Raw genomic sequence first — 25,179 nt, forward strand, 5'->3', positions numbered from 1 at the left:
CTCTGTCAACAAGAAATACATGGAGAGACTGAAGTAGTACTACTCCCTCCCACCTTAAAATGATTGTTCACTTTGGTGATTGTACAGAATCTTCACATATACTCATAGTTGCTGCATATAAATATATATACATATAAATTTAATTATAAATTAATTTATATATATATATATTATAAGTGTATTATATTATTATTATATGCATGTATGGCCCTCTGTTTGATCCTCTTTAATGACATGGGTTCTGCAGCATGTTGACAGATATTTTTGAAATGATGATTTAATGTTACTATTTCCCCCCTTTACTATTAAAACAAATTATTACTAACGTTCCCTCTTAACCTGTTAGTCAAGCCCAAACCCCGCCCCCTCTTGTTTGCCTGTCAGTCATATGCCTGCCCCGCCCCCTCACTGCCTGCTTGCGCCTCTCAAAAAAACAGCAGCGGCGGTCGTTGGGGGAAGAGAGTAAATAGAGAGAAGCCTCAAGATGGCTGAATCGCTGGGCGCCGTCCACCTCACTGGGACTGCTGCTACTGCAGCAGCTCCGACAGTCGCCTCCATGAAAAGCCCGTTAGTCAAGCCGAGCGAGGCGAAGGGAGCCCCGGACAACCGCTCTCAGTCTTCCCGAGAATTCAACCCGCCGCCGCCCAAGAAGGTCCGAGTCGAGGAGAGGAACGTTAAACCCAAGAAACTCAGCAGGGAACCAGGAGTCGGAGGCAGCGGCAAAGAGAAACTCCAGCAGCCCCCGAAGCAGAGTTACGGCAACGCGGGTTTGTGGAGCTTCAGCCCAGCCAAGTCGATTAGCAACAGCCCCTCGGTGCCCGCTGCAGGTGGATCCCGGCCACCGTTAAACATCCACAAAGTCTTCAAACAGAGCGATTTCTTCCTCCACAAAGCGCCTTCCAGTTCAAAACCTAAGAAGCCCGGCAAAGATAAACAGCGGGAGAGAGACAGGGAGACAAGCAAAGGAGGCGGAGAGGAGAAAAAGAAACCGAAGCTGTTAACCGCCGGACCCGGGAATAACGTCAGTGATAACGGCGGTAATATCAGCGGATTTTATAACATTTCTGCTGTGAAGAGAGAAAATGGAGAGGTCATGTTGCCACCCAAAGGTAGGCCCTCAGAGTGTGTTTCCTTTGGTTATGTGTTCATTACACGCGTTTAAATAACCGCATGACAATGAATCGAATTCATAAAGTTGTGACTCGTGTTTAGTAGCGGTTGTGTTGTGGCATTCACTCGTTACTCGGCTTATCGAAGATCCAGCCACTTGGGAAAGGAACATGTGGCCGTGAGTGTGCAGTTGTCTGCCCCCTAATTTGTCTGGACAGTCCCGTTTTAGGACGAGCTACTGTTTCAAATGCGCTGTTCGAGCTCCCTCGCAACACGCTGCTAGTATTCTGAACGCGTTTATTAACCCCCAGTACGCGTTTCACACCGAGTTTAGTCGCTTATTTAGTCCGCTTTACACGGTCTCTCCCCGGGCTATGGCTGCCAGCTTTCGTCGGCTGTTCACCCGCTCGTGAACCCTCGATCTCCGCGGCAGCGTTTCTGGGCAGCAGTCGCGCGGCTCGGTTGTTGCAGTCACGTCACCAGCTGCTCTTGTGCGGCTGCGGCGCTGATTTGTAACATCCGTGTTTACATTAATGTTATCACGCATATATATGTTGGTATTGACATTTAGCAGCGATCTCATATAATCGATCTCATATCCAGTATTACACACACGCTACGATATTTGTCGCGAACACATTGATTTATATAGATGTTTAATTAATCCATAACCTCGCTGCGCATATAATTTACGATTTCCTGTTAAAACTATATGCTGTTGTCATAACAATATGACAGCCGCCCGCCATTATAGGCTAAGTGTTGTTTTGGTAGAGCACCACGCCCCCCTCTGTAACCCCAGGCTGTGTGGAGACAGACACGGAGCTCCGTGGCGTGTTTCTACTCCATGTTACACAGTTGGACAGGCTGAGCGTGTTGTTTTAACCACTCCTTTACTAATATGCTGTAATGTTGAAACATTTATCAAAAATATGAAGTAGTTACACCTCGGCGTTATTGAGGAAATTCCTGTTAAGAACAGCAGTATTTTTTGACTAAATACCTCAATGATTTCATATTTTGTTTTAAACCTAATAGTGGCATATTATTACGTTCTGTACGTTTTGTACATACCACCAAATCTACATAATCCTCTACATTAGTTATTTTGGTGAAAGCAAAATACAATATTATAAAATATTTTAAAAATAATTCAAACATATAGAGATATATAGCACAATTATTGCATAGGTTTTTTGTTCAAAAACGATTTTCTAAATCCGGATTTGTACCCAATAATAATCACTTGTTCTTTGGCTCATGGTCTGACTTTCCACAACATTATACAGAAATATCTTAGTATGTTTTTCCTTAATGCTGAACAAGCAAACATGACCAAAAATACTTATTTTGCAGCATGCCTTACTAGCGTTATGATGTGATCTCATGTTGATATTTAGTGTAAATATATATGTGTATGTAAATATACATACTCAGTAAATTCAATGGAATAGGCTCAGATAAAAATAGTCTGTAAACTGTAATGTAACCAGCACAAGACAACATTTATTATGCAGTATTGTGATATTCAGAGTCCCAGACAAATGCTAATTCTGTAACACATCTTATTTCTACATTCAGTAGGTGTGGTATATGAACATATGCTACAGGCATATATAAATGTGTACTACCCCTTAGTAGTACTACATATGTAGATTGGGCATACATTCAATACCATGATGTGCATGGCTGGAATGCATGGCCATCTCATTATATTCTTTTAAAGATAAATTAAAGCTATCGAAGCTTAGGGAATTGATGTTCATGTTTAAATTGCAGAGGACACCTGTGTTTGTATGTCTCCATCTATAAACATGTTGTTTTATGTGTGTGTGTGTTCATCACCAAGACTAGACGGGTCACAGTGTGGCCATGTGTGAACACTTTTCCAGTTGACTAGATTACGAGGTCATGACACTCTGAGCAGCCAGTAAGAGCACCAGAAGAAGGCTTGTTGTCTACAAGGACCCCAACAGAAATCCAGGGCGTGCCAGTTACATTTCAGTTATGCTTAAAGTGGTAAAACAGGTTTTACAGTTGAAAGTCGTTAAAGTTGTGTTTATAAAAAAAAAGAGGAAAAAAAAGACCCTTTCAAATAATAATATATTTTGATTAGAATTTAAATACCTGGGTAAAGCTAACAGTAAAAGGTTTTTAGTAAAGCTATATAGTTTTACAGTGTGTGTAAGAGATGGTATTTGCTCCAGAGTATATGTTATGTTGATTATTTATTGTTAGTCTATTAAATTCATTTTATGAGTGGGGGAAACTAATCAATTTGAAAACACTGACATTCAGTCTCTGTAAGGATGCAGTATTTGGATATCAGTACTAAATTGGGAAAATAAAGAAGATGTAGTGATAAATAAGAATGCTTTCACTACAACCACACTAACAGCTGAAGTGCTCTTGAGTCAAAGCACCAAACTGTTCCAGCGGAGCTACTTAGAGGCTGACAGCAGAAGCCTGTAATTCTACTCAGATGCTCTTAATCTGAAATTGTAGAAGTCCATTGAATATTCAAACTGTGAAACAATATGAAAAACATTTAAACTATAAAAGTGTCCCACTCATGACAAACCTGTTTCCAGATGCTCTAAAAGCGTCAGTCTCCTTCCTTCACTCTCTGACAAAACCGCTGTAGCCTTAAGCTCTAAGTTTACATTGGAAATGTGCCAAAATAACAGGATACAACAAATTGGATAACAGTGTATTTTCAGTATGCCAGGGCAGTCTAAATGTTAGACAGAGTGCCGTTGAACAGGAGGCCCATCATTTGAACACCTGGTTTTGGGAAGTGTCCTTGAGCCAGAGCACGAGTCCCTGCCTGCTCCTGGAGCGCTGCTCTGTGGCTGAACATGCTCCCACCTTCCCAGATGGGTGACTTTTCCTACAGGGATCAATGGAGTCTCACATCATTGCAATAATGTTATCACAGTAGTGTTGGGTTTGCTGGAGCCAAGAGCCACAAAGCAGCGGCCATCTCTTACATCTGGAACTGAAATAAGTGACGTGATATATGAACACAGGGATTGAAGACAAAGCCTTAATTAGAGAAGAAATGACTCACTCCTTACTTAACAGGCTTGACCTCATGTGTAAGGATGAAGTTGACGGGTTCAATTCCCACAAAGACCATATGCACGCCTGGATTACATGACATCTGAGACTGTAAAACATTACAATCCTGACAGCTGATTCAACTGAAGTTTGCCGTGGTTGATAAAGCGCATGTTTCTCACTCCAGCGAGGGCGGGCTGACCATCTGTACTCCTGTTTTTTCCCTGGTAGACCGTGTGCCATGATATACCGGCCTGCTCTGTGTGTGTGTGTGTGTGTGTGTGTGTGTGTGTGTGTGTGTGTGTGTGTGTGTGTGTGTGTGTGTGTGTGTGTGTGTGTGTGTGTGTGTGTGTGTGTGTGTGTGTGTGTGTGTGTGTGTGTGTGTGTGTGTGTGTGTGTGTGTGTGTGTGTGTGTTTGAGAGAGAGACTCGGGCTGGTAAATCCTTCAGGTCTCAAGAGTCCATGTTTCATTCTCCACCGGTAATATTTCGACACACTCAGATTTTATGCTGTGCTGCTGATGGTACAGTGCGTTTCCCCAGCTGATTAACAATATGCTGCCTTCTGCTGGCTTCACACCATAGTTATAAGTTGAAGGCCTGAGCAGTGGGGTGGTGAGTGCAGAATCTTGTGAAACTCCCAATATTGTTTATTTGTTTTACATTACAGTCTCAGCAATGAACCACCTGTCCTCTTTTATGTGCTTGTCATGGGAGACAACATAATGTCTTATCTTCATTTTAAGGAGCCCGTCTCCCTATAGATAAGTTAAGACAACATTTTCTTTAGTCTATTTTGGTCCTCGTCAGTCATCTGAGCAATCTTTTCTCAAATCCAAGGTGAAATTTGTCATTATACGTTTGACAGTGTGGGGTAATTATACTGCATGCATCTTTCATTGGCCTTAAAATGGCCCGTTAGCATTCTTAGCATTCCTCCCCTTAACCGTGAGGCATGGCTGACTGCAGGCTAAACAGCCAAGATATTTTAATATCGCGCTTGGTCATTGAATATAAATATCAATGTAGCTGCCTTCTTTCTCTCTATTGCCTCCTTTAAACCTTTTCTAAAAAAAAAAAGACTCAAAGCGTTTCTTCCTTTGATCCTGCAAAGTGTGAATCCGCCGCGTTCACCCTGACCCCATCCCTTCTCCTCCCCCCCCCCCCGTCCACAGGAGAGTGAGCAGTCTGAAAACACAGCTTCCTTTTTAAGAAATATCTTACTGAGTTCAAAGGAAAAAAGTTCTTTGGAAAGGTGAAGAAAGCGCCGCAAAAGAACTACGGTGGAAAAAATAAAGGAGGGTCTTTAATCCTTTGTGGGGAAATGAAAGGAAATACAGAATCAAAGGCAGCTGAGGATGAACAAGAGTAGACTCCATGAAATAATTGTTATTTTTCAGGGAATGCTTACTTCTTAGTTTGAGATGCATTGATTTACATAATCTCAGAACACTTTTGTTCATCTAATAAATCTTACACAATCTAAATGCAGATATGTTTCAGACCAGGTGTTCACTTTCGATGGTTTCAGTCCCCGTATCAATAAGAGCAATGTGTAGCAATACCTAGATGAAGGAAATGAGCGCAGAAATACTGAGGATATAGAAGCAAACAGAGGCAGAGTGCGACGAGAGGGCGAGTTTGGGGAGAGAAACGTGAGGCGTGTGTTGATGAGGCCAGCGTCCGGGTTATGAGTGAAGACGCAGAGTGACGCTGCAGTCTCGACAGGAATGGGAAGGTCGTTCTACCGCCGGGGACGGAGCGGAGGAACGAGTCGGGGCTTGGCAGAGAGATGAGTTATGCTGCAGCGGGAAAGGGAAGGGTGAAGTTGGAAAGATGAAGACCAACAAGGTGAAGGAAGAGTTAAGGGTGGCGGCGGAGGTGAAACACTCAAGGGGAATTAAGTGTTTTCTGAATTTAAGTCTTCTGAGTGTGTGTGTGTGTGTGTGTGAGAGAGAGTAAATCAGCACTACTGAGGTGTGTATGTGTGTGTGTGTGTGACCTCAATCTGTCCCCTCTGCCTCCACAGAGCACCCCAATAACGACAAGACCAAGGAGCGAGACAAGGAGGAGAGGGAGAAGAAGAAGGTCAAAGAGAAGGAGAGGGAGAAGAAGAAACACAAGGCGATGAACCAGATCAAGAGGGAAAACGGCGAGGTCAAGCAGCCAATAAAAGGTTGGTCCACACACACACACGCACACACAGCTTTATTTCAGTGCGTGCTATTAAATACAGCTCAGGGTGTATTTGAGAGCTATCGCGGTCATAGTTTACTACTGCAGTGCATGATTCCACTTTCACCACATTGGCCCAGGAAACACCCACACTGTTTGTGTGACCAGACCTGTTCTCAGAACCGTGTGGGCGTCTGCAGACTGTGACGTGTTCGACATCTTCCTGACTCTCCTCTGTTCGGTTTGTCGCACCTGTGCGGACGAGACCACTGTCACGTCTCCTCTTCAAGTATGCAGAGTTTGGTGACCTCAGTGAACCCGCGGCAAGGCCAGAAATGAGATCAAATCATCATCAGTGAAAATAAACCTGTGTGAGCTGCTTTTAATTTGACCAAAATCTCTTTACTGATCAGTGGGCTGAGCTGTACGGCCCACAGGGATCCCTGCTCTCTCCTTTTCTGTGCCGCGTGCAGTTTAATAAAGAGAAATTACAATCAAGCTAAACGTGACACTGTGTTGGACTAGAGAGGAAGTGGGTCAGTGCCGTCTTAAAACCACTGATGAGACATAAAACCTGAGTCAAACAGTCAAACTAATCACCCCCGCGTGACACCGTTGAGGTACAACAGTGCGCCTTTGCCGCTACGGTAACTAATACATCTGCCCCTGTCCCACTTTCGCGGCGCTCTCTGTGTTTGCAAAACGCTTGTCCCAGGCCTGCCAGCAGCCTAGAGGATGTTGGGGAGGTGCTGGTTCTGCCATAACAGGGCCCAAACACGGCTCAGACGTGTGCCAGGAGCTGGAACTGTATTATTTTATTCAGTTTTTTAGGATTATGACCCTCACGACATGTAGCTTCATCAGAGAGGTGGTTGGTTCTGTGGGTTTATTTAGTCTGGCCTGTTGAGTTTCTGTGTGTGTGTGTCTTTTGCACTTGTGTCTGGTAGCCAGGGTTGTAACAAGAGAAAGCTGAGGGACGAGCCAGGGCAGTGCGGCCCTTCCCTCCCCTGTCTCTCTCTCTCTCTCTCTCTCTCTCTCTCTTCCTTGTCCTTCCCGTCCTCCTCTATCTTCCTCCTCTCATCGTCCCGCTCTTCTCTGCCGTCTCTTGGTTCGGCGCAGCTCAGTTCTCTTCAGCGAGACCACATGGTGTATCCACAGTACATGTACACACCACCCAGCTCTCTTTCTTTCTTCCTTCTATATTTGTGTGTGTACCCGCGCCTACTTCTCCCTGTTCTCTTGTGTACACTTAGAATATGAACAAAGGGCCTCGGCTCGTTCTGAACTTCTGACAGTTGTGAATTATTTGCACAGTGTAAAAGAGTGCAGTCACACCACCTCTCTCTCTCTCTAGCCCTCTCTCTCTCTCTTTCTCTCTCTCTTTGTGTGTAATCTGAGCCTGGCAACAGAACTGCAGCTCCCTGTTTGTCACCAGAGCGTGTTTTCTTTTTAGAACTTGACCTTTTCAGACACACACACACACACACACACACACACACACACACACACACACACACACACACACACACAGACTGGTGCCAAATTGCCATATTGTGATCGATAACTATTGATTCCATTGTTCCAAGGCTGAGGTGAGACACTTCCAGGCCACGCTGACATTTTGAGGACTTAGTGAGGCTCGGATCAAATATAGTGGGCATTTGCTATTGATTTATTTGATATGGGTTTAGTCGATGTAGATTGAATTTCTAATTTGGCTCCAGTCTGTTATGCTGGATTACCTTCTGCTACGTCAGGTGGAGAGAGATGCAGACAGAGACGTAGCTGCTATATAAAGGCTGCAGTCCCCGTGTCGTCGGTCTGTAATGTGTTTACAGTAATAGAGACAAAGCAGACATACATGATGGGACATTTAATCAGAGCCAGGAGAGAGGAATGACGGCAACAGGAAAGGGAAAGTCTGGAATTTAATCAGCGAGAGAGTGTTAAGGGCGACATGAATTTAAAGGGTGACAGAGTGACGGAGGGAGAGGCAACCGGAGGAAACATCAATAGGAAATCAATATCCAGCAAAGAGCCTTTCTGACGCCAAGGCGGCTTTACTGCCACTGACACTGTGTGGGCTTGTGTGTGTGTGTGTGTGTGACAGAGAACTTGAAGTCTGACATTACATTGATCGGGGCCGTCTAGCCAAATATGGATGTAATCAGTGATTGGGTGAATCATACTTCGACGCATGTTGAGACAAACGAAAATTACTGCCTGATTGTGTGACATGATTGAGACGCTCTATATCTCACTGGAAAAGAAGCCCAGACCTTCCATTTATTAGATTAGATCACTCCTGTAATATATTGTTAAATACTCTTTAAATTATGCTGATGTTGGACAAGATTTCAGTGTTTTTACAGCATCCACAAAAATGAGACACAGTGGTTTTATTGTATTCAAACTCATCATTACATTGTCCGGCAGATAAGTCACACATCACATATTTCCTTCATTTTGTGGAGGGCTGTAAAGCTGATGGTTTTGGGAAAGTGTGTGTGTGTGAGAGGAGAATTGCGGAAGGGCTGGTTTGCGGGGTCAGTTTGGGTCTTGTGCAAATACCTGTTCTCTCTCTCTCATGTACACACACACTCGCATTCTTGCACAAGATGCTTCATGAGGTGGAAGCGCATGCAAATCGATGTGAACACACACACACACACACACACACACTTACAGTAATAATAATAATAATAATACATTTTATTTGTAGAGCACTTTTCATAGTTAAAAACAATCTCAAAGTGCTACAGAGTACAGCAAAATTAAAATACAGTAGCATCCATTTGCATTTTCATCTTCTGTGTAATGGATCCATGAAGTGGACGAGCATGCACAGTATCACGTTTGTTTAGATGCACAAAGCCAGTACCTTTGTTTTTCCTACTTGGTCATATCAGGGATTCTCTTTCAGGCCTCGCCACTTTCTCTCATTCACCATCCCTCTTCCTCTTCTTCTTTTTGTCTCCACCATCCAGGTGAAAAGGGGAACGGCAAGATCAACGCGGAGGAACTCCAGATCAAAAAAGTTAAGAAGAAAAAGAAGAAGAAACACAAGGAGGGGGAGAAGCACAAACGAGTCAAACTGTACCACAGATCGAGCCAAACCATTTGTGCCGGCCTGCTCCTCCTCCCTCCTCCCCCGTCTTCCTCCTCCTCCTGCTCCCATCCTGCCTCGTCTCCGTTCAAGCCCCCGCTTCCCGTTTACCCCCCTCAGAACAAAATCCCCCATCTCCCGCCTCCTTCCCCCTCCTCCCCTCCTCTCCCAAACTCTTCTCCGACCGCCGCCGCCAAACCCAGGCCGCAGTGCGCCTACCCTGGCTTGGCGGGGCTGGAGTTTGCGCCCTACATCCACATAGAGACCCAGCCCAACGGAGGCGCTCTAGTCGCCCACGCGTACACGTCCCAGCTGTCCTCTCTCTCCTCGAGCGAGAGGCAGAGGTTCGCCCAGGAGTTTGTCACCTTGGCGTTCAGCGAGGACTCCACCAAGGTAACGGCAGGTGTTTTGCTCAGTGCAGCTGTAGTCAAATACCTCCCACTCTGGTTGGCAGAATGCGTTTGTGGAATGTAGAAATTACTTAACTTTATTTTTACTCCAGAAGTTATCAGTATGATTTTATTAGAATTAAATCCAGACACAGACGTAGAAGCCCTCAAAGACTCTAAAGCATAAGGCGTGACCTCATTTTTTAAGCAATGAGCAAACACAGATATATAATATGTATATATAGCAAAGAGAGGGATTGGATGTTTGGTTTCTGCTCATGTATAATGTGAAACATCCGTGGTATCTAAAGTGCTATGTCGTGTGTTTCCAGGCAGCTCATTACGTCATGGGGATCGTCCACGGAGAAGCGACGTATCTGCCCGACTTCTTGGAATACTTCTCCACCAAGTTCCCATCAGCTCCGGTCAAAATGGAAATAATCGCAAAGAAAGATATCGAAACCACCACCATGGTTAATTTCTACTCTCAGGTTCGTTTACATTCTGTACACGATCCACTTCATGTGTCCTCTTTTGCCGACTGCGTGTTTGTGTGGTCATTCCATGTTCGTGTTGGTAGTACGAGGACCCGTATGCGTCTGCGCCTATTTGTGTAAACACAGCTTTGTGTTTCCTCGCGCCGCATGTGGCTCGTGGACAGAAATAGTAGGAGTGGGATTATTAATGGGTTTGTCTCGCCCCCAAGGTTGTGAAATACTTCTATGCGTGTCAGCAGTATAACCTCTTTATCTCCGCAGAGCACATTTTCACATCACCGGAGCATATTTGTGTGCATGTGCGTACAAACGGGATGTGTTTGTGTGTGTCTGAGTCACGGCGTTACCTGATTACAAGCAGGCCGGTGGTTTTGTCGCTGAGAAATAGAGCTTGAAGAAGGAAGGACAGATCAGGAGGGGCAGTGAGATGGAGGAGGAGTGGATGGATTATGATACAAGTCCACAGAGTGGATGGAGGGAGAGGGATCAATCTAGACCAGATGACCTTGGAGCGAAGGAGGAGAAATACAGAAGAAGAGTCAAATAAGTGAGGGGAGAATGTGGTGATTGTTGTGTTGTTATCCGCCTGGATGAAGCTGCTTTTTTTGGCAATTTTTTTCACACGCATGGAGGGAGAGAGGCAGACGTGGAGGTGTGAGTGGACTGCTGTCAGCTGTCAGGTTAGAGAATCAAAACTAAACCAAAATTGGCAGTTTCCTTCTTCTTAACTCTTCAAAAGAAGAAGTTTGTCAGCAGGTGTAGCTGGAGGCCCGTCACCGCCGCTTCAACGTCAACTCTGGCCCTTTGAATTTGAAGAACAAGAAGTGTGCGAGAGTGTGTGTGTGTGCGTGTGCTTTGCTGCTGGTGTCTGCCCTGATTTCCCCTCTGAACACAGTGACACAGTGAGACCTCTTCACTTAGTTGTCCACTGTCTGTAGTTGGCCAATGAAAAGGCTTTTGTTGTGCTATATCTGCTGAGTGGCTTTGTACTCAGATGTTTTCACTTGGAGTGTGTGCGTGTGTGTGTTTGTTTGAACTCTCTCTCTCTCTCTCTCTCTCTCTCTCTCTCTCTCTCTCTCTCTCTCTCTCTCTCTCTCTCTCTCTCTCTCTCTCTCTCCCTCTCTACCCGCCTGGCTTTTTTTTGTCATTCCTTCACTCCATTCTGGCCCTTTAAGAGTATTGTTCCTTGCCAGCCTCACGTCATTGTCCACTGGTCTTGTTAATTTTTATCCTCATACAGGAAGGCGAGCGGTGACCTTGGGAGCCCGCTCTGCACACACACACACCTGCACACACACACAAATGCAAATGTTCACAGGCGTATGCACACAGGCACAGGTGTAGAATAAATGATTTATCTTACTCGGTGCATTTTCATGTCCAAGCCCCCTCTTTCTTTCTTCTCTCTATTTCTTGTTATCACTTTCTCCCTCCCTCCCTCTGTGTTAATCTCTCTCTCTCTCTCTCCTTCCCCCTCCTTCCCCCCGTGTCTGTTCCGTTGCTGGGTTCTCCGTTCCAGTCACAAATGACTGGGTTCACATGCTGTTTTGTGTTGTGTGTGTGTGCGTGTGTGTGTGTGTGTGTGTGTGCCTGTGTCTCATTGTGTGAGGGATAATGGGACACAGGAAGGGAAATCGAAGAGGAAATTTGCATATGAAGTGTTTATGCTCGGAAAGATTTTTCATGTTTGTGCTCGTGTGAATTTTTGTAAAGCCTGAAAATGGGGAAACGCAACTGAGAGCATGAAACACACACACACTCCCCTCTGTGTGTAATTGAATTGGTGTGGAATTCTAACAAGCAGGCTGCTGGAGTGTTTGTGATCACTGTCGCAGTTTGACAGCGTGTGTCAAAGTCTTTGTTTGTATGAGTGGTTTGTATTCAGTACCTGGCTGGAGGCATTTCCAGTGTAGGGAGGGATTATGGGAGTTTATGCCACTTAGGGAAAATGCAGCCTGACAGTCAATAGTTGTGAAGGACACGGAGGTAATTTGGTCTTTACCTTTTCATTTATCTGCTACGTCTATCTCACAGCAGATACAAGAGAGAAGAGCACAGGGTCACTTGTGTATATGTGTATTTATTGGTCCTCATGTTAAACTACATTAGTCACATCATGCTGGTTTGAGTGAGAGTGTACTATTAGGCTGTAAGTGCACCTATGAAGGAAGTGAAATGTCTGTCAATGGCTCCTAAGGAGAGGAAAGTCCCTTTTGAGTTTATGACAAATGCACAGGTTTCATCTTTATATTCAGTTACTGATTTGCGTTCCGTTTCTTATCTGACTGTAGCTCCACCTTCCATCCCTGTTATTTATGCCTCACCTAGAGGTGGCGCTAATGCTCTTTGCCCCCAAACCGTCTGCAAAGCAGTAGTGTGGCTGCAGCAGCACAGTGCCGATTGTGTTGTTTTTAATTAAAACTGTTGTAGCATCACAGTAATTCACTTTTGGTTAAGCTGTGCATGTGAGAGAGGGAGTAAAGATGTGTGTTTGTGTGTGTGTGGGGGTGTGTACAGTCAGCAGCTCGAAGCTTTGTTGTGACGCAGGCACCGTAATAGACTTAGTACTTTAGGGCCCCACGAGACAGTTACTAAGACAGGGAGACAAAGCTAAACTCAGCAGCAGAGACGACAGAGCAGCCATGATGTCATGAGGAGTCTGAGAGAGACAGAGGGAGCAATGGAGGAGAGGAAAGGAAAGGAAAGGAAAGGAGAGGAGAGGAAAGGTAAGGAAAGGAGAGGAGAGACTCATCTAATAGAATTAAGGACTGGCTGTACTAAGTGAGCCAGAGACGGGAAGGGGAGAAGGAGAGAGAGGGAGTCTTGATCTAATAGACGTCTCTATGGGGACTCTGTTATTATGAGGGAGAGAGGCAGAGGAGGAGGTGGAGAAAATGTATCATCTAAGTCAACTGTGAAGAGGAAGAAGCATGGAAGGTGGAGAGGGAGTGAGGGACGGCAATTTCAACTTAAATATATATTAGAATATGTAAAAATGTCAGCTTTTAATTATACATTTGTGGACTTGGAAATGCAGAATGACGGAAGACAATATGTCTGTCATCAACGTTCTCTGGGGTGAGGAGGGACCCTGAAGCCGTCTTTCAGAGGACATTGTCTCATTTCCCGTTTCCTCGTGTCTGCCTTCTGTTCAGACTGTGTGTGTGTGTGTGTGTGTGTGTGTGTGTGAGAGAGAATTACATTTATCCATTTATTGGAAGCAGATGCAGTTTCCCTTTAATACCCCCTTAATGTGAGGGTGAAAGACAGCTCATCTTGCAAACAATGCAGAAGTTATTGTTGTTAAATGATGCAACACACACACACACACACACACACACACACACACACACACACACACACACACACACACTGGCCTGTAAGTACATTTACAAAGGCACATAAACACACAAACAGAAGACACAACATAAACACTTCTGCATACACACACACACACACACACCACGGCTGAGTAAAATCTGAAGGACTTGCAAGCATGAATACATTGGAACACATGGCACATGAGAGTACACACACACTCACACACACACACACACACACATTCTGTGTCAGTATCTAGGTCATTGACTCAGTGAGGGTGTGTAAAGTTGTTTGGATTTGCTGTCTGTGTGTGTGGAGTATCCAAGCTTGTTGTCGTCCCCATTTTAAGAGGATATCACAGCTTTAATGTCAACACGCACACACGCACACACAGAGACACACAGAGACACACAGAGACACACAGAGACACACACACAGACACAGACACACACACAGACACACACAGACACACTCACACTCACACTCACACTCACACTCACACTCACACTCTGGTTGGCCCGCGGTCTGCACAGATTGCGAAATACTTTAATGAGGGCCAAAATGGACTGATCACAGAGTGGCAAAAGCGTTCAGATGGGTTAATAGCGCACGGCGATGCAGAGCTTAATAACCAGTCGTGTGGAGCAGCTACGGCTCTGTACATTGGGCTTTGCAACAGATGTCGCAGCAGATTCACACACACATTAAATATCACATAAATGCGACTGCAGGCATTTATGAGGAGGAAAAGGAGCAAACAGCAGCAGCCGCAGCATGAAGGTGACTCAGATCCACCTGCGCTTGGATCCATGACGTGATACCCAATCCATTTATGTATTTGTGGTGTAAACGATGGAGTCCTATTCCGCATTCAGTCGCTGTAAAGACAAACACAGCGACTCTCAGTCCACTTCTGCCTTCGTTTTCGCTCCCGTCCCCGCACACCGCACTCACCCCTCCTCATCCTCTCTCTCTAACCGATCCTCGTCTCTACTCTTCTTCCCTCCTTGTCACACTCCCTCTCCTCGTCTCTTCACCCCCTCCGCCCTCCACCTCTGATATCTGTTGTTACACCTCCTCACGCCTCTTCCTCGCTCTTGTTATCTCACTCCTGAGCTCTCTCTCCTTCTCTCTCGCTCTCCCTCCCGTCTTCCTAAACGATTCTCTCCTCTCTCCCTCTCCTCTCTCCATCTCTCCCTTTGCCTCGTCCTTTCTCTGTACTGTCACCCCGCGCTTTCTCTCTCGCTCCCTCTCTCTGTTGTCAAATGGCCTCTCACAGGAGGTGCACAGCCAAAAATCTGGCCAACACACACACACACACACACACACACACACACACACACACACACACACAATACAGAATTTTCAGCCAAGTATATGGCACACAGGCCACATGCTGCACATACTGTTCAAACAAAGACACAGTTGAGGGCCAAGGGTACAGGAGACAGATTATACACACACACACACACACACACACACACACACACACACACACACACACACACACAGACAGACACACACAGACACACACAGACACACACACACACACACACACACACACACACACACACAGATGATTAACACAAGTTTTTTTCTTTAACTATTTTTTTATTCATTTGCCTTTCCCTTGGTCCCCGTTATGGATTAATTAGTTAGTTAAATAATTTAAGTACTTTTGAAATGCTTTATCGTAAAAAAGGACACTGATAACCCACTACTCATGATACGTTTCTCTATTTGTTTATTACCAATCAAAAAGGAGAGAGAGAGAGAAGTCTAGTAACAATAAAGGGAACACACCAGTTAGGACGGCTCCCATTAGACATCCTTTCTTCAAAGGACGTCGCATCTGCGGCATCATTTCTGTTTTGATGTTGGCCAGCGTGACCAAATAAAATATAAATTTTATTTTAATAACTTTCATCTCATCAATGAATCCGAGAGAGTAATTAAAGGAGAGCAGGTGAACCTGCTTGTAAGCAGGGGGAGGAAGGTTTGCTTGGTCTTAAGAGATGGAACAGTGAAGATGTGGGTTTTGTGCTGCACCATCGGCACCATAATATTTTGGATATTGTAATATGTAATACATGTGGTGAAGAAGAGGATAAAGGAGGAGCTTGAAACTGATTTGTAACATATCCGCAGGCTTTTTCTGTTGTCAACATTCATTTGGAGCATTGTCCTCTTTGTCTCTTTGCGTAACCTACGTTCCTCTTCCTCTCGTGGTCGCTGCAGGTGAAGAAGACGTACAGTTACGGTACGTACCGAGCCGGGGCCATGAGGCAGATCAGCCTGGTCGGCGCCGTGGATGAAGAGGTCGGGGATTTCTTCCCAGAATTCCTCAGCATGCTGGAAGAGTCACCCTTCCTGAAGGTACGGTCAGAGGGGTCCCAGAGGATGAAGGATTCAAAGTGACAGAAGCACTCACACGCTAAATATCTCCCACATGTGGAGCCACAGCTCGGAGCCACAGGTTTACTTTTCCTCTTCCATTTTCCTTTCGTGAAAGTTAAACATCAAAATGGTTCTAAATGGCAGCTTACAGCAGCTATAAAATTACCCAAATATCTCAAACTAAACCCACAGTCAGACCAGGGACAGTTAAGAAAAGCCACAGCTGATTGGTTGGTTGAAAAGACTGTGATTAGATGAGATTGAATCTGAAATATACCAGCAGAGTAGTCTCATCTGTGGTGCAGCGTGGCTGAGAGCTGAGAGCGCACACACACACACACACACACACACACACACACACACACACACACACACACACACACACACACACACACACACACACACACACACACACACACAGTGGCCCCTCCTCTCTCTCGTCGAGGGCCATGGGTCAAAATCTGGACCCCAAGTTTTAGATTCCACTGACATCAAGCAGCAACCAAGGAGCTTTCTGGTGTAAATGAAAGAACTGATGAAGAATTTGACGAAGAATTTTTTAACAATCATCTCTAATTTCAGCCCCTCTATTTCTGTGTTCTCCCTCCTCCTCCTCTCTGTCTCTCTCTCTCTCTCTCTCTCTCTCTCTCTCTCTCTCTCTCTCTCTCTCTCTCTCTCTCTCTCTCTCTCTCTCTCTCTCTCTCTCTCTCTCTCTCTCTGTGTGTATGTGTGTGTAGCGCACTCTGCCATGGGGAACCTTCTCCAGCCTGAGCCTCATGGGTCCTCAGGAGAGCGACGACGGTCCAATCATGTGGGTCAGACCCGGAGAGCAGATGATACCAGTCACTGATATACCAAAGTCCCCTTTCAAACGGAAGCGGTGAGTAGGGAACGGGATACAGATTCCAAACACAAACTTTCTGCTGCGTGTTCCACAAATACACACACACACACACACTCAGAGGAAACCAGACAATATTGTGTATCCCCCTTAAGCACCGAAATGAACCACAGAGAGAGAATTAGCGGGGATTTGAGTGTATGTGATGTTATTTGTGTTGGCTACAGCTCTCAGCAGTGTGTGTGTCTGTGTTTGTGTGTGTGTGTGTGTGTGAGCCACTTTGCATCTGCAGTCTGTGCGGCACATGAGAGCCGATTATGGAAAACACACGGGCGCATTTGAAGCAGGCAAGCGGCGGCAACAGCGTGTTTCCCTGTCGTAGCCCAAAAGTGCAGGATGAGGCAATTACACCCCCTCTGTCACAGTGTCTCTGCCGCTCACACACACGCACACATTCTCTCTGTGAGGCAGTGAGCGAGCGCGTGCACGTCTGTATGCGAGCGTGCCACTTAGATGAGATCACCGTTATGTTAATAGAGTCGACATCAGCGCGAGACAGAGACGCCGCACGCAACTATGGCGGGTTTTCTCCCTCTGCGTGGTTTGTTCCCCTTGCGTCTCCGTCAGGGTTGCTAATTACATCATTAATAATGTTTTGGGGTTTTTGTCTTCAATATTTAATTTTCTTTTCATCATTGGAGTAGATGCTTTACTCGTTCACTTTCCCCCGGTGATGAATAATGAATGATAAGTTGCCTCGTCAGTTGTTTTCAATGCAGATGTGTTTTGGCGAGGCTGCCACGGCGACGGGCGAGGAGGAGAGGGCGCATTTCAAGGCCTCTCAGACGAGTGTGTAGATGGCGCTTAAGGAGCTGGCTGTCAAGAAAGTGTGTGTGCACGCGTGACAGTGTTTGTTTGCATGAGTGTGTGTGTGTGTGTGTGTGTGTGTGTGTGCGCGTGCGCGCTGATTGTCAGAAACACTTGTGTAACAGCTGGGCCTGAAAGAATCTGTTTGTGCGATGAAGAAGATGGGTGGATACACGCGAGGAGGAGGGGTCAGCTGGTCTCTCGTCTCCCCTCTCTCTCTCTCTCCGTCCCTGCCTGGTTCGGTTTGATTGTAAATCACCAAGACAGATGATTGTGAAATGATGTGGAATCCAAACTTTCCGTCCCAGTTTTATCCGTCCCATTTCTATCTCTCAAAGTCTCAAACTCTCTCCTCTGTCCTTGCCCTCTAGATGTCTTCTTCCTCTCCTCCTCTCTTCCTCCTCTTGACCTCCGTCTGCCATGATTTATCGTAGCATTACTGAGCTGCTGTTGTTTTCAGAGAGGTCTGTATGAGGAGAGCTTGTGTAGCGTTGCTGTAGTTTGTGCACCAATTTGTACAAAAGACAAACAAAAATGAAACCTGGTGAAGCAGAGTGAGAGCCAGAAGCTTGTGATCTTGTCCCTCTGAACATCACGGCCTCTTTCCCATGGCGGTTTAAGTAAAAAAGGTCAAACTATGTTTTTATTCCAACAGAGATAGACTCTCAGTCTGAGAATTGAGCTTGATTATAGTGGTCAGAAGATGAAAATACAAATATTTCGGCTCCTGCTGGAAGACCGCCGTGCTTCAGGCAATTTGCACTAATTGTACGGTAGCGTTGGCCAGTCGATGGCGAAGACGCCGCGAGATGTTTCTCCACAGCCCGCTCACACACAGACAGAGAGGAGCAATAGTTGAATACCTGAAGAGTAGATAGTGTGTGTGCATGTTACTACGTTACTTCCTGCCGGTTCGTCTGCCCTTTGTCCGCCCTCTCCTCACACTCACACATCTCAAACTGAAAATGATGGGTTTGGTGCAGAGGTGGATTGGTGGCTCACACTCCACATTAATGCAGGACACACACACACGCACACATGATGCAAGGACAGCAGGAGCACACACACACACACACAGAAACACAACCACAGAGGGGAGCAGAGATGGAGTGCAGATGCAGTATCACTCCTCTCTTTACTCTTCTTTTCACTCTTTCACTTACCAGCTCTAACAGGTTTTACATTCATTACTGTCAGCCCTGCAGTCAGCTCACACACACTGCTGCTGTGTGCGCACGTGTGTGTTTCTCTGCTTTCTGTACTATTTTCTCTGAGTCTGTCTTTCTCGTCCACACGCTTCTGCCTCGCTCCTCTTATCTCTGTATGAAAGCACAAGTCAGTGCTCATGGACGAGTCTCACCCCTCCTCTCTCTCTTTCTGTCTCTTTCGCTCTCTCTCTCTCTCTTGTGTGTGTGTTTGTGTGCGTGTGTCTGTGTTACACTCTCGAAGGAATCTTGTGTGTGTGTGTTTGTTTATTCTGTTGAATCTGACTGCAGCCCCATAGTGAGTCACTGATCCAGTAGAGGGCTGACCGCAGTACTTCTATTGTTTGGCAACACGGTTTATTTGAATGGTTTTACTCCTCAGCTATTCAGTGATGTGTGTGTGTGTGCAGTTGTGTGTGTGTGCCTGTGCCAGCACACGTTATTTTTACTTTTCATGGTTTAAAAATGCAAGAGAAAGGATTCATACAGCCGTTTGGAGTGATGGCCTCTGTCCTCCTCTAAGGTCCACAAACGAGGTGAAGAACCTGCTGCAGTACCTGCCCAGGTCCAGTGAGCCCAGAGAGATGCTGTTTGAGGACCGGACCCGGGCCCACGCAGACCACATCGGCCAGGGGTTTGAGCGGCAGACGACAGCGGCCGTGGGGGTGCTGAAGGCCGTACGCTTCGGCGAAGGGTAGGTGAAGCAAATCAGTCACACACACACACACACACACTCACACTCACATGCACACACACTTTTGGTTTGAATGATTTGTAGTGAAGGTTATAGCTTATTCACCAACATCTCACCCCTGTTGTCGCTCTCTCTCTCTCTCTCTCTCTCTCTCTCTCTCTTTTTCTCTTTCTCTTTTCTCTCTCTCTCTGTGTCTCTGTCTCTCTCTCTCTCTCTCTCTCTCTCTCTGTCTCTCTCTCTCTCTCTCTCTCTCTCTCTCTCTCTCTCTCTCTCTCTCTCTCCCATAGCTCGGATCCTCCTCGTGTAACCAAAGATGTTGTGTGTTTCCATGCCAGTGATTTTCCTCATGTGGTTCAGAGGCTGCAGTTGGACCTTTATGAACCCCCGCTCTCTCAGGTGTTACATTACACACACACACACACACACATTATCCTGATGTCATGATAATGTCTGAAACTAAATAAAGACTTCCTCAATCACCTTGATGCAACACTTGCATGACATTTACATTGAATGCTACCACCTGGTGGAGAATAGTCGAACTGCATCGTTTTAGGCAGCATCTTCTTCACTTCAGTGACTTTATGTGTCTTCATCCTCGCAGTGTGTGCAGTGGGTGGATGATGCCAAGCTCAACCAGCTGCGACGCGAGGGCATCCGCTACGCCCGCATCCGCCTGTGCCACGACGACGTCTACTTCATCCCGCGCAACGTGGTCCACCAGTTCAAGACGGTGTCAGCTGTGTGCAGCCTGGCCTGGCACGTCCGTTTAAAACAGTACCACCAAGGAGAGGGGCAGCAGGAGGAGGAGGAGGAGGAGGAGGAGGAGGAGATGGAAGATGAAAACGGGGAGGTGAAGGAGGAAGAGGAGGAGAGGGCAGTAGGAGTAGAGAGAGAGTTGAAGGAGAATGAAGAAGAGGACGGAGAGAGCGTGGAGAAAGGTGTGAAGGAGAGGATAAAAGAGGAGGTGGCGAAGGGCAGGACGTTTCTGGCGGACCAGCATATTCATCGTCCTCATCATCTGCCTCCCTCGCTGCCGCCTAACGTCTCAGTGGACTCGGAGAGGAGAAGCAGCAGAGATGGCGCGAAGGAGAGGGAGAGGAGGGATAGAGAGAAGTCCGACAGGTGCGGGCCGTCTCCAGCAAAGGTCAAGGTGGAGCCTCCCGCACCTCCCCTCCCCCTGTCCCCTCCAGCCTCGCTGCCCCTTCATCAGGAGGCAAAACTTAAACTGTCATCAAAGCACCATCATCATCCTCATCATCACCACCATCACCATCACTCTGAGAGCAGAAAGAAGTCTTCCACATCAACCAAATCACCCTTCGCTCCATCTAGCTCCAAGTCTTTTTCCTCCTCGTCTTCGTCTCCCTCGGCAGGATCTAACGTCGCTCCCACCCGCCTTCTCTTCCCCAATCCGCCAGCTACCTCTTCTCCTCCTAAACCGTCTTCGTTGTCCTCCTCATCTCCCTCGCGTCTGACCAGTCCCAAGCCTGCCGCGTCCCCTTGTCCCTTGCGTCATTCGCCCTCGCTTCCCTCCGCACGTTCCTCCACCATCTCCTCGTCTTCCCAGTTTCCTCCTCCGTGCCCGTCTGCCGAACCCAAGGCAAGAGACGGACCTCGGCGAAAACCAGACGCTCACCCAGACACACGGACACTGGGAATGTCAGAGGCTCGTACAACGCACAAGTTGCAGGATAGAGGCGCACCTGCCGCAGACGCACTGACACACATTCCCCTAAACTCCCGACCAGACATATGGACACACGCGTTGACCGACACACGGACGCACACCTACGCGGAGAAATGGACTCGCTGTGTGGACTCGGAGTCGCGGATGCCATCGGACCCCCAGGAGACGGCGGGGAGGCAAGGACTTTACCTGCAGCAATACGCTCCCCAGCATCTCCCACCGCCTCACATGCTCCCCCCATCCTTCTCCCCCCTTCTCCAGCACCAGTACCCCCCGCACAGGCCCGCCCTCCTCCCCCCGAACTCCCCGTCTTTCCTCGCTCACCAGTCGTATTTCCCTCAGATGACCCAGCCGAGCAGCCCGCACGCCGGCCCCCAGCCCCAGCCGCCGCCCCGCCTCCACCACCCGCACGCCGACGCCTTCTTCCCCCCCCACTTCGCCCCTCACCCCTTCCTCCCGCAGCCCTTCGCCTCCTTCCCCCTCCAGCACCCGTACCAGACCGCAGCCCCAGTGCAGGTACGGTTTCCCCCCTCGCAGCCGTTCCCCGCGTGTCCTCCCCCTCCTCCCCCTTCTTCCTCCCGGTCTCCTCCCCCTCCCCCTCCCCTCCCCCCGTCACCTCCTCCGCCCCCCCAGCCTTCCCCGCATGAGGAGGGGCAGAAACAGCTTTTATAGAGTCGTTTGTACATAACAGTACAGTTTTTAAATGATGCTGATGCTTCTGTTTTGGCCTTGTTGCTGTTAAACGTGTAAAAAGGAAATTGGAAGGAGGACATATGGACACAACACGGAAGCAGACCGTTGGACGGGTCTGCTTTAGATCACACTTCATAAAAAATAATGACTTTGTTTTTCCTTTGGTTCCAACATATTGATACTCTTTGGTGTTGATTGGTAGTTTTGGGGTTTCAGTTCAGCTTGAATCAAGTCTGGAATAGAACTTCTCCTGGTCCTGAGAGTTTTCAGGTCCAAACTCAAGACTGCCAAACTGCTGTCCTGACCACTTTTAAGATCGAATATCAGAGTTTGCTGAGTGCCGCCTGGAAACACTGCAGATCCAAAAACTGCACTTGGTAAGAAAACGTCGGACACACGTCGAACTTTTTGTAACAAAGCTTCTGTTTGGACAATGAGGTTTTTTCTACATCCAGAGGGCAAAATGAGCCCTGACTGATGGAAAGGAACATTGAATTTCCAGTCGGTATTTCCCGTTGTTTAAAATATTTATTAAACCGTGAGGACGGCTTGCAGCTAATGCTTCCAGTTTTTAGCTTTTTTTTATGACATTCTTTGTGCCCAGACTGGCTTTTTCTGGAATAATCATGGGTATAAAAATAAGATATTACAGTTAATACAAAACAATGTTGTATTGGTGTAATATTTCCACGTTTCCCTGACTATATTCTATCAATACACCTCAACTTTTCACCAATATTGTATTTTGAGCAATAATGCTCGGCACTAGTCCGTTGAATACAAGACTGCAGTTCTGCATTAATGATGTGGTGACGGCCAGTCGCAGTATTTTAAAATCCATTTCAAAGATCTTATTAGAAAGTAAGTTACTTGGAAAAAGCAACAGCAATATTATCACAGGTTTCCAAATGAAGAGAAAACCCCATGAAAACACAGTTTAACAGAGTGTAGCACTGTATTGAGTCACATTATGGTGAAGTGATGATGAGTATTATAATGATCTTCTACCAGCAGATCCAGAGTCCAGTGGCAGAGCTTCTTATTGCTGATTTTGTTGAGAACCAGCCAGGGCAGCGAGTCCCAGAGTCTCAGGCAGTAGAACTTTTCACCACTTGGCCACAAAGTTAAGTCTGCCCAATTCATTTCACAAGACCTAAATCTTAGGAACGTGCCAATATTGACCCCTCGATGTTACCAGAAGGTGCAAACTGAAGCAATTATTTGGGGTTACAGGACAAAAACGATTGAGTAACGATCCACTCTGGTACGTTTTATAGCATCTGCGCATCTATAAATGAGAACTAGAAGCAATATCACACAGAAGGGTGGAAGAGCTCCCACGGTGACTCAGCACCACGGAGACTGGTGACAGCACTTTGTGACAGGGATAAGCTAAGTGCTGTGTAAATGGTTATTGTGTTTCACAGGCGTCTCGGGGCCCGGATGATGTCAGATCATCAACAGGGCGCTTCCAGGTTCTTCCGAGACGCTTACTTTGATTGACGCATTCAGGCCGCAGCACTTGTTGGACGAGATGTTTTATCCTCTGTGGACACATGCTCTATGACACTTTGAAGACAGACACATAGACTCTGTCCTGTCTGCAACAAAGAAAAGAAAGAGATCATTCCCAAAGCACTGTATATCCATTTCGGAATAATTTTTACCTGAAGTCTATGACATCAATTTCTCTACGATGTGGAGCGTCCGATCTATGAAAATGTTTTATTTATCAGCCATCAGCTGAAAGTGACCTCATGTTTGAAAGTACAATAAATTATTGAAAAGTTTAAGTAACAATATATTTAATATCTGACTTTAATTATCTTTCTCAGTGCTCGAATTTACTGTCAAGGAAACTTCTCCTTTTTTTCTGTCATTGATTTCTGGATTTTGACTGATTCAATGTTGGAGTGCAGCCCGAGCAGCCGCCTGATAATGTAGCCTGCAACATTTCCCCAGTGCCTGTCCTTAACTGTGAATTACGGCCCAGAGACACACAGGGGAAAGACTCCTGTCCGTGTCCCGAGACGTTTCACTGAGAAACATGAGAAAGCAGCCTTAAATTGGTCTGCGGTGGCTCCAATCACTCCGCCAAATATCTGTGGTGTAACTGGAGTCTCGGCGTTGTGTTTCTGCTAAGCCAGACTGGAAAATGTGGCAAAGCTTCGTCTCCTAGCGGGTCAAGTCGGCCTCCGTGCCGACGCAGACGTCTTACCTGTGTGGCTCTGGGATGAGCTCGCCCGTAATAAAGCACTTGATGCTCCTGCAGCTCTTTTTATGTTTTTGGGTTTCAGGTGAACCCTGACAGGAACTTCTTTATTTTTTTTGTACAAATGAGTGATAAATATGGTCGAAATCAAAAAAGAGGCTTATTAATGAGGAGTTTATTTATCTGGAAGTTTGTTTTTTTCTATTTTGTTCCTGTGGTTTTTCACTGTCAGCACTGTAGTGTACATAAGAGGTTTTGTAAAGATGAAGAACTTGTAGTGTGGTTTCTACTTTAAATATGAGCCGAGCTAATAAAAGGTTCAGTGTATGAAAATATCTGGGTTACAAGTGATCCTTCAAGACAACACAACACTCAGTTTAATAGAAAAGCACCCTGATCACTGGCAGGGTGTGTGTGTGACGAGTAATTTTTTCTGATTTTCTGAATCTGCATCTATACTGTTCTGCCATCCCTCCTTCAGTTTTCCCTCTGTTGCCGTTATACAAGCCACCCACCCACACACTGCAGTCTGCAGCAATGAGCTCAGCAGTTTTACCGGGTGAGATTTGAGCAGACAGCACACACACACACACACACACACACATATACACACACACACACACACAGAGACTGCAGAAGCTTAAATAATGCAGCGCTGGTATTTGTCAAACACAGTGGTTTCAGTAAAGTGCATGTGTTCTGTGGTACTTCCGTATTCTCATTTATGACTTTACTACTCTGTTGAGTTGTGAAGTACTCGTAAATGATTCTGGCATTTTTTGCAAGTCACGAGTTACTTAGTCTCAAATCTTTCGTGCCGGAGTAGTTAGTGTTGTGGGATCTGGGAATGAAGTGCAGATTCAATCCATGTGAGCTTTCATCTGTGTTTCTCGTGATCTCACCAGCCCCTTTGCCAGTCAAGC

At 46.4% G+C, this 25,179-nt stretch overlaps 1 protein-coding gene across 1 annotated transcript; it reads left to right on the plus strand.

Annotated features, from left to right (window-relative positions):
- Positions 1–24,075, plus strand: LOC143002980 (uncharacterized). The gene is made up of 9 exons (XM_076153427.1): positions 1–1,109; positions 6,199–6,345; positions 9,332–9,843; positions 10,172–10,330; positions 15,896–16,033; positions 16,792–16,934; positions 19,491–19,661; positions 19,949–20,057; positions 20,266–24,075. The coding sequence occupies exons 1-9, from the start codon at positions 485–487 to the stop codon at positions 22,021–22,023; spliced, it is 3,762 nt and encodes a 1,253-aa protein (XP_076009542.1). The 5' UTR covers positions 1–484; the 3' UTR covers positions 22,024–24,075.
- The last annotated feature ends 1,104 nt before the right edge of the window (positions 24,076–25,179 follow it).

The sequence above is a fragment of the Genypterus blacodes genome, unplaced genomic scaffold (assembly GCF_046128005.1).
Source record: "Genypterus blacodes isolate CSIRO-AG114 ecotype Tasmania unplaced genomic scaffold, CSIRO-AGI_Gbla_v1 ptg000007l_1, whole genome shotgun sequence".
Taxonomy (NCBI): domain Eukaryota; kingdom Metazoa; phylum Chordata; class Actinopteri; order Ophidiiformes; family Ophidiidae; genus Genypterus; species Genypterus blacodes.

Coding starts and splice junctions, on each gene's coding strand:
- LOC143002980 (XM_076153427.1), top strand. CDS start 485: ATGGCTGAATCGCTGGGCGCCGTCCACCTCACTGGGACTGCTGCTACT. Junction 6,346..9,331: donor GGTCAAGCAGCCAATAAAAG/GTTGGTCCACAC, acceptor TCCACCATCCAG/GTGAAAAGGGGAACGGCAAG. Junction 20,058..20,265: donor ATGAACCCCCGCTCTCTCAG/GTGTTACATTAC, acceptor TCATCCTCGCAG/TGTGTGCAGTGGGTGGATGA.